The following is a 10236-nucleotide window of genomic DNA, read 5'->3' as shown; positions in this document are numbered from 1 at the left end:
TTGAGTTCAGTGGAATTACTCCCGATTCAGACTGGAGCACGTGAGAGCAGATTCAGACCCATAACTGACAATGGGATGACTCAGTGGCGTATGGATGTGAATCTAGTTCAGCAAACTGCCAAAGTAAAAATGTGGGGTCCAGATTTTCACAGTAACTCATCTCTGAATTTGGATCCAGCATCTAAAACAAAATGGAGGGAAATCTTGTGAAGACAATTAATTTCTCTGGTTTTCATCTCAGCCCTCTCAGGATTCCCTCTTACCATTGTTGTATGATGAGTTGAGAATCCACAGGCCCCCCAGCAATCACGCAAGTGTTTCTGGGGTCTGATCTTCCAGTGGGTGATGAGAGCAGTGCGGAGTGGACTGCAGTGTTTCTCACCACCCATGTCAATATGAAGGTCAGGTCAGGTTCCACTCTCAGTTAGACCCTTCTGAAATTACAGGGACAGTGGCCTGAATTTGCAGGTCACAAAGAGGCAGCTGGGGAAGCACCCAACTAATACCCCTCAATAGTCCACGATGGGGGTTGGGGGCCCATGGGCTTCCTCCCACAAGACAACAATCCTGAGTCGAGCATTAAGGTGGAAATGGGGCACTGGGAAAAGAGTGTTGGGCAGAACTGAAGGTATAACCTAGCAGGGACAGAGCCTAATTTCTACTTTCAAACCTTGGCAGTAGAAATCAGCCTTTGATGGGCTCTGGAAGCCTGGAAGATACACTCAGATCCACACAAATGGAAAATCTGAAGAGTGTTTGGATCCAGAGTGCAGGGTTTGGACCAATCTTTAATATAATCAGGATAAAGCATGGATAAAAACAGCTCAAATCTCCCCAGGAAGATGCATAAGGCTTGTTGTCTGTGCAGCATGGAGAAATTCTCACTGTATGTGCTCACATAGTACCTGTCCTTTAGGGCTATAGGTTGCTTCATATCACAAAAAGAATATTCACATCATGAGGCACCAAATTGTTTCTAAAGCAAGGAGGGTCCCCCATGCTGAAATGTTGCATCCTCTTGAGGACTAAGGAAGAACTGGTTTTCACCAGAGAGGAAACTGATATCATTTACAATAACTAGAAACATATAAGGTGACCTGCCTGTCATTCATAAAACCATCAAGTGACTCAAAAGATCTTTGACTATTTTTTCAGGATCTGCTGTTAATGGGACAGGAATTGTTCTACTGCCATTCATGTTATGTTCTTTTATTAGCCAGAACCTTTAGAAAAATAATACTCCTCCCAAAATGCAAACATGCTTGGTCAGTCCCTGAGAAAAAAAGAGCATCCTCTGTTTATCCCCCAGACCCCACCTTCCCAGTCCGTGAAACAATCTGGGAGCAAAGCCAAAGTTTCCTGCTATATAAGACCCAGACATTGCAGGTGAACTATTTCTCCTGACCAACATCTGACTCAGTATCCTTGTTCCAAACTCCACTCAGGATGGGGTTTGGTCAGAGGATAAAGGTCTCCATATGGGCCTTTATGTTAGGTGTCTGCTGTGCCCAACAACAAGGTAAGAACCCACTGAAGTTTCATTTTGCTCTCAGAAAAGAAAAGAAAAAGTCTAATTTAATTGTCTCTATATGGATATAGTTTAAACAGTTTTATTTCTTTTACTTTGCAAACCTGCTAAATGGTTGAATTTAAATGAGATTTCTTTGTGTCTTTTTATTTTTGTACCATTTCCATTAAATATTTAATGTTTGTGTATTAACTGGACTGATTTAATTTCATCTTGCCTCAAGCCAGTACAATTAACAACATTTGGATGAAGATAGCTTTGAAGATCAAAACAAAATAATAACTATCCATCTCTTGAAATGTCGTGATTTCACTATCAGTTTAAAATGTTTTAAAACATTTTATTTTTGGTGAGTTTTCTACTAGGATTGTTGTTAAATCCTACATTTTTATGTAATCATAAATGTAAAAATTACCCTATACTTGATCAGACCCATGGTCCATCAATTCCAGTATCCTGTTAATCACACTCTCCAGTACCAGATGCTTCAGAGGAGGGTGCAAGAAACCCTGCACTAGACAGTCATGGGGTAACTTGCACCCAAAGAAAGTTTTCCTCCTCACTTGCAATTGTTAGAGGTGGTCTCAAGCTCTGAAACATGAGGGTTTATATCCTTTTCAAATTATTTATGGCTGTTAGTATCTGTTGTTATAACTCTAGTTATTCTTGTGATCCATATAAGCTCTTGGATTCAGCGATATTGTGGTAATGAGTTCCCCCGCCTACCTGTGCGTTGTTGAATTTGCCACTTTTCATCTGAGTTTCAAATTTGCCACTTATATTTGCCAATTTATATTGATTCTTCCCTTGTTTTTTTGTATAATCAGACAGGGTGAACTGAAGTACCTGATCTACCTTCTCTCTGTCATTCATCATTTTGTATGCTTTGTTATTATGATAATGTTACATTAATTAGAACTAATCCCAAAAGCCCTTACTCATGTGAGTAGTCCTATTAAATGTAAAGATTACTTGCATGAGTAAGGGCTTGCAGAATTGCTCCTATTCGTATATCATAATTGTTGCCACTTCTTGAGAAATGTTCCCATAATCCTTTGTGCTAATGTAAATTTTCTCTTTCTTGTTCACCATTCTCTAAACACTGTCAAGTGTAAATATCATGATTTTCAGTGAATTTTGTTTTTCATAAAATTAAGGGCAGGCAGCAAATTGAGTCAGGCATAAAATGGAGCAAGCAAGAATTGTACAAGCTTTTATTTAGAGTTTTGCATCTCAGGGCTTGGCTACACTTACGGTTTGCAGCGCTGGTAGTTTGCAGCGCTGGTCATCCAGCTGTGTAGGAGCAGCGCTGGTGTGTGGCCACACTCACAGCTACCTGCGCTGGTGTGTGGCCACATTTGCAGCATTTCCAGCGCTGTTGGGAGTGATGCATTATGGGCAGCTATCCCAGCATTCAAGTGGCCGCAACGTGCTTTTCAAAAGAGGGGGGTGGAGTGGGGTCTAGTGTGACAGGGAGCGGGGGGAGAGAGAGAGTGGATTTTTGGAGCCAACACTGTGTGTTAGCTTCCTGACTTGAAAAATCAGAACATTTTTCCGACACCTTAGTCTTAACTCTTAATTACAAACAGCCTGCAGGCAACACGACTCCCCACTGTTTCCCTGCCTGCCTCTCATTTGATTGTTTACAGCCAGGTACAGATGATCACAGCAAACAGGAGCTTTGTTTGTTTTTTAGATAGCAGCAGCGGCAACGGAGGAGCTCCACAGAGCTCGTTCACAACAGGGAGGAGGATCTCATTTGATTGTTCACAGATTGATCACAGCAAACAGGAGCTGATAAGCAGCTCCGGTAGAAACGGAGCGAAACGGAGCTCCTCCGGAGGTTCACAACAAAACAAAGAGAGGCTGCATAACAAAACAAAGGGAGTAATTTAGTTAAAAGCATTCTGGGATATCTCCTTATTCCCTGGAGGCCAATAAAAGCGCTGGTGTGTGTCCACACTTGATGAGCAGCGCTGGATCACCAGCGCTGCAATCGCTACACCCCAACCCGGCCAGGTGTACAGCCAGCGCTGCAGCCAGGGAGTTGCAGCGCTGGATGTGCCTTGCAGGTGTGGACGGTTACTAATTGCAGCGCTGGAAAGCCTCTACCAGCGCTGCAACTTGCAAGTGTAGCCAAGCCCTCAGCACTGATCCTTTGCTATTCTGGGCCAGGGCCTCTTCTTTGGGCAGAAAAAGTTATTTCTACTGGATAATGATAACCTGACAGGTGGCTTTGTGGTATGGATAGGTGGAGACTAGACTGAGGACACCAAATTCCTTTTCTCTTGCATCCTACTGTTATGCAAGTGTCTCTTTCTCACATTCTCTGAGTAGAATCACTACAAAATAAGGATGCAACCCTGCGTGGTTAGAAAATTTTAAGGAGGGTGGATTCCTCCCACTACCACCACCCATAAACTTTCTATACTGATTTTTTTTCTTATTTGTCTGCAGCATTTACTACTAATACTCCATCTGGAACAGTGAACTTCATCCCACCACTGACAACAAGCCCAGTAATAACATGTAAGTTAAGCAAATAGTCTCAAAAATTCCTCCATCTTTCTGAAGTACTGATCAGAAAGTTAAAATAAACAGGGAAACAGACTGCTTAATTAAAAACATGGGTAGATCAGTGGTGTAAAGAACAAACAGCTGGATAAACATGATATGATGGCAAAACAATGAGTTGATTGATAGGTAGGCAGACATATGATAGATAAGTAGAAACACAGAAATATAGATAGGTTGGTACATTATAAATGGCAGACAGTAGATGGGTGGAGGAACAGAGATGGGTTAAATAAATAGGTGGGTAGATGGAGAAATTGATCATGTATAGTGTCGCAATTGATAAATGGACAGAAAATAAATGGAAGGGGACAGAGCAATGAATAAACTAAAGAAATGAAGGCTTGGGCAGACTGATATAATACTATTCACGTTAAATCAGGGAATTTCCAGTAAATTCTTAAAACGAGTTTTCAATCCACAGCCTTCAACCCTGCTCACAATGGCCGCGTATGCAGTACGTGGGGCAATTTCCACTTCAGGACTTTTGATGGGGACATCTTTTACTTCCCTGGGCTCTGCAATTACGTCTTTGCATCCCACTGCAATGCTGCCTATGAGGATTTCAACATCCAAATCAGGCGCACTATGGTGAAAAATGCTCCTACTATCAACCATATCACCATGAAGCTCAATGGGGTGGTTTTTGAAATGACAAAGAACTTGGTTGTTGTCAATGGCAACAGGTAGGTTTAAACATATCACTGCGCATGCTGTACATAGCTGTTTCCTCAAACCAGGCATATATTTCAGCACTTTCTTGGAAAAACTTCTATGCATTTTGATAAACCATGCAACTTTAACCATACAATCATCTCACCATTCTTCTGTAAAGATGTCACGCTATAAAGATGGGCCCAAACCAGAATGCCAGATCAAAATACCCTTGAACTTTGAGGAAGCTTGAATCCAGATCCGGATCCATATTTTTTTGTGGCTTGGGCCCATCTTTTCTTTAAACTGCTTTTTCTTCCACAATACTGCATTGTCAAAGAACCCACATGGACACCTGATAACACAATCAACCTTTCTTTCTTATTCTGCATGGCATAGCAAATACTTAGCATCTCTGATGCTTTTTTTCTCCAGGGTTCAGCTGCCTTACAGCCAGTCTGGAATCATGGCTGAGAGAAGCAGCATGTATACGAAAGTGACTGCCAAAATAGGCCTGGTTTTCATGTGGAATGATGACGACAGCATCCTGGTAAGAATAAATTCTAGATGCTTCAGAGAATAGGAAACAGTCTATTAAAATATTTAGACTCAAATTTTTGACTGGCTTAAGAATTTGTTTGGGCACCCGATTGCACGCACTGATTCCACACTTGGCATATGCAAATCAAGTAGGTAAAAGTGTACAAAAGAGAAACTGCCTAAATATTTGACCATCAGCCTAAATCTTGAGAGGTAGTATGAAGCTGTATGGTTAGTCCCTGGATATACTTGCCCCAGCAGTTTGGGAGCTGCTGTTTCCACCTGCTGATTATTTCTCCCATTACAGAGCTATGTTTGCATTCATGCATTCCTGAAGAAAGCAACTGTGCTGTGTTCCTAGTGGAAATCAGGCCTCCCACTTAAAATGGGAAAAAGCACTTCCCTCACTTCATTAACATAATAGCATCATTACATCAGGTGCCACTCACCTCCTCACATTTTATTTTCCAGTAGAATTCCACTGTCATAGGACTTCAGTGTCACAGTGGATTTGATTTTCTTTCTGAAGAAAAAAATAGATAATAAAAAGGCTGGATATATTACAGATATTGCCGTGAAAACTAGTTCTGCATAAATAACTTGGATTCCATGAATCAGAAATCATATCCAAACCTAGTCCATATTCTATCAGCCAGGTTTGAATTGGTCTGCTAAAACATCTACACAACACTGATGAAAATTATGTAGGTGTAGCAGGCACAGCCGCTTGCACTGATTTTGAATACATTGTGGAATGTGTATATTAACTTTAACCAACTTTTCCCCCATCATTTTAGCTGGAACTGAGTGACAAATATGCCAATTATACCTGTGGGCTTTGTGGGGACTTCAATGGTATTCCAACTTACAATGAGTTCTTTTCAAACAGTAAGTGTTATAAATAATGGCAGACCTTTGGTTTCTAGTAGCTCCAATTTCTACACCATCCATTTTTTGTGTTCTCTTGGTTATACGTCTTCAGCAGGCCTCTCTTCCAACCTGCTGAAATATTTGCTGAGAACATCAGCACATTTAGATCTTTAGTAACTTGAATTATATATGTATTCATGTATATCATTTGTCTTTATTTAATTTGTTAGCCAGTTAGATGTGGGCGAAATACTGAGTTTCAAGCATGATTAAATATAGAAATACATCCACAGACCAAAAGACAATAACAATACCAAGCAAAGCAATCACAACAATTTCTGGTCAAGAATGTTTTATTTAAACATGCTCTAGGATGTCACCTCTAAATTATATTGATATAATTTTATATATAAACTACATTTGCAAAGCCGCACACATCTTTGTCCATAATTAACATGCAAGCATCAACACAACATCTCAATCCTGAGTTGCCTGAGCCTATTCCACAGTGTAATTCTAGATTTGCCTACTGATTTACATGATCTTTACACTACCTTCTCCCATCCTATCTTTCTGACTTTATCACTCCCTCCTCTTTATATATTCTTCCAATCAGCTGGCTATAGGCCTCTATCCATCTCTTTTCCCACTGTCAGTATCACCATTTTGTTTACAAAGCTTTTAGGCAATTTATTCAAATCTCACCTTTTCTCCTAAATTCTGTCTCACAATAGTTCTCTTCTATTCAAAACCTGTCTAAAACTTTCTCTTCTGTTATCTAACTCTGGAGTCATCTAACCTGAAATGAGTTTGTCATTTTTCAACACAAATTTCAGTTTGCATGTTCCTAAAATTGTTTTCAGATATAAGGATGATGTTATTCAAAGTAAATTGAGTCTATGGTGTCACTGTGTTAATTTTGTCTATGGTGCATCAGTGTTAATTTTGTCAACATGCCAAATGTAATGTCTACATGAAAGAACTCAAAGAGAACCAACTCCATTAAAAATCCTATATATTATTAATGCATTTATTGCAGATGCCAAGCTGACTGCCACGCAGTTTGGAAATATGCAAAAGATGGATGGGCCAACAGAAGTCTGTGAAGATCCTACATCATCCTCCCTAAACAACTGCACGGGCAATATTGTAAGGATCTTTTTGTTTATTCATGTGTCCTTCATTTAAATGTATCCACTCTCTTCTCCGGTTTCAGGATGGACACGTGGAGAAAACGATGAAGGGATTGGAGGTAGAAGAAGGAGAATACAAGATGTCATTAAAAAATAATTTTTAACAAATGGATAACAGTATTAAAAACTGATCCTCTCTATTTTGAGGAATTTGTGGATTTAATAAATTGTTCTGTTTTGTTTTCTCTCTAGGATGACATTTGCCATAAAGTATTGACTGGCCCTGCATTTTCAGAATGTAATACACAAGTTGAGGTTAGCGAGTACATTAAGTCTTGTGAACAAGACTTGTGCCGCTGTGACCAGTCTGAGAATGCCTTCTGTATTTGTAACACCTTTGGTGAATACTCCCGGCAGTGTGCCCATGCCGGTGGACAACCTCTGAACTGGAGAACTCCACAACTGTGTCGTAAGTGTCTCTAGAACTGACCTTCACCTGTGCTTGCCAACTAGTCAGCGACAAATTCTTATAGTTTGTTGGGGACTCATGGGAACTAAATGTTATTAAGTACTGGATTGGTTTCCAGAGGGCTTTAATATGAATTCCATACTTCGGGCCAGATCCTGGGGTGCAGCTGATCTCCCCATGGTTAAACTGTGGTCATTAATATTTATCAATGTAGATTCTGGAGTTAAATTCCCCAGGGTATAATTGGATATTTCAGTGATTTCCACAGAACTCAAATATGCAAATGCACTGGAAAATTAACGCTTCCAAATGTTACTAGAAATTTAGATTCCTAAAAAGAGGGGAAGGCAAAAGAGGGGAAGGCCAGAGTATACGCCTCAGAGATCTGTGAGACAATTGCTCATGAATCCATAGAATTCCAGACTTTAAGTCACAAAGTCAGCATCATACAGTTCTATCTGACGCACAAGTTTTTGAAAAACACACCTAAACTACAAAATATGGATTGGGATTTCCAAAATCCAAGGGATTCTTGGACCTTGGGTTTGGTGTGGCCTCATCTCTAGTGGGAAAAGGTTGAATGAGCATGCATTCTAATACGTAGCAAACGGGGATTACATTTGAATTCAGAAATCTGTCTTCCTTTAAAATTCCAGCCAAGACGTGTCCTTTCAACATGGAGTACCAGGAATGTGGATCCCCCTGCATTGACACCTGCACCAACCGGGAAAGAGCTCAAGTCTGTGAAGATCACTGTATAGATGGCTGCTTCTGTCCCGCAGGCAAGTTTTTATTTACTCCCATTTTTCATACTCTCAATAAAGAGCACTAGCAGATTTACATGTAGGAGTTTAGCAGCTTTGTCAGGGGTCAGGGGTCATCCAGCTGCCCTCTTCACAGCTTCAAGTGGTAAGCCTTTACCTGTGCACAACAAGTGACAAAACACATGACAGAATGATTAATTTCCTGTAGATGTGCAACATCTGCAAAGCAGTATGGAACAATCAGGGACCAAAATAGAACATAAAATGCTACCCATCTTATAGGAATGAGGTGGTTTTACTACAGCAATTCAGTATTATTCAATTGAATTCACCTTACAGGGCAGGAATCCCCTTGGAAGACCAATGGGAGTTTAAGACTCCCAGGGCAAGACCCTCAGCTGGTGCAATTTGGCATAGCTCCCCTGACTTCAATGGAGCTATGACTATTTACGACCTCCAAGACTGTATTTTAGATTTGTAGTCAACTATTTAAAACAAGAAAAATTGCATATTGTCTATATGTGTAAAACATCTTTGTAATGTATCAGTTTCTTTCTTCATGTAGGAACTGTTCTTGATGACATTAACAATGCTGGCTGCATCCCCCTTTTGGAGTGCTCCTGTACTTACAATGGCAACTCTTATGCTCCAGGGACATCTTTTGACGCCCACTGCCGTTCCTGGTAACTTACCTACTTTGCTGTTTCTTTTTTAGTAAAATGAATTAGTTTAATGGTTTATTATACACAATTTTATCATTAACCACCTCTGAGTGCATATTACTGCCTTCCCTGCAGTTCTAACAGGATCTCAAAAAAACTATTTGTCTCCTTTAGTGTCATTATTTAACAGGCTTTGCATTCTGACGCAAGTTAAAATAAGGATTTGTGATATATAGCTTTCTTATCTCTCTATTAAAATTCTCTTTGTTTGCTCCCTTGAAGTATTTTGACTTTTCCAAGACAAAAGAAACTGCAGCCACTCACATATTTGCAAACATAGATTTCCTCTGAAGAAACCAAGAATAATATGATGGGAACATCAGTAGCAAAACAACAAAAACTTAATGACATTGTAACTCCTTTCCTCCAGGCTATTATCGCTGCTTGTGATTAATTTCTCCGCTTTCCTTCCAGTACCTGCAATGGAGGCCTGTGGAATTGCAAAGACATTCCATGCCCTGGATCTTGTACAGTAGAGGGAGGTTCACACATCTCCACATATGATGAAAAACGTTACAATGTCCATGGAGACTGCATTTATGTTTTGTCTAAGGTAAGCACCATCAGGCTTTAATAGGTCATAGAGTCCTATGCAGTTATATGGAGGAAGGATTGGGAGGGCTGCCTGAGTCAAGACTAGAGAAGCTAACCACACTTAGGAAAGAACATTGGAGAATTTCCTGTTAAAGCAGAAGAGCACTGTATTGAGCAAGAATATACAACAATTCATGCAAAATGTATGAACTAGTTGTGATGTTGGGAGTGAGGTAAATACTGATGTATTTCAGATTCCAGGATGTGGTAATTGTTGGTAAATGCTGAATATTTACACGCAACTGCTGTATTTGGTCTATTTTCATAGCTGTCATACACAGCTGCCCCTTGCTGTGTGGCAACTGTTTTTGCCATGTTACTAGTCCTTGGTCATAACAGGTCAGGCAGGAAAAGATGGGGATAGAAAGTGGAGCGGAAGCACATTTTT

At 40.2% G+C, this 10236-nt stretch overlaps 1 protein-coding gene across 1 annotated transcript in view; it reads left to right on the top strand.

The window, feature by feature from the left end:
• Positions 1-1446: 1446 nt before the first annotated feature.
• The window catches only part of LOC123369008 (mucin-2-like), a 58532-nt gene continuing 49742 nt past the window's right edge, over positions 1447-10236 (top strand). The window contains exons 1-10 of the mRNA XM_045014387.1: positions 1447-1519; positions 3986-4057; positions 4527-4788; positions 5192-5306; positions 6094-6184; positions 7206-7315; positions 7552-7768; positions 8425-8550; positions 9098-9215; positions 9669-9807. Coding sequence (XP_044870322.1) covers positions 1447-1519; positions 3986-4057; positions 4527-4788; positions 5192-5306; positions 6094-6184; positions 7206-7315; positions 7552-7768; positions 8425-8550; positions 9098-9215; positions 9669-9807 — 1323 coding nt within the window. The remainder of the gene's footprint in view (positions 1520-3985; positions 4058-4526; positions 4789-5191; positions 5307-6093; positions 6185-7205; positions 7316-7551; positions 7769-8424; positions 8551-9097; positions 9216-9668; positions 9808-10236) is intronic.

Source organism: Mauremys mutica, chromosome 4 (assembly GCF_020497125.1).
Source record: "Mauremys mutica isolate MM-2020 ecotype Southern chromosome 4, ASM2049712v1, whole genome shotgun sequence".
In the NCBI taxonomy this organism is placed as follows: Eukaryota; Metazoa; Chordata; order Testudines; family Geoemydidae; genus Mauremys; species Mauremys mutica.
Note: the sequence above shows the minus strand (reverse complement) of the source record. Positions and strands in the feature narration are given on the sequence as shown.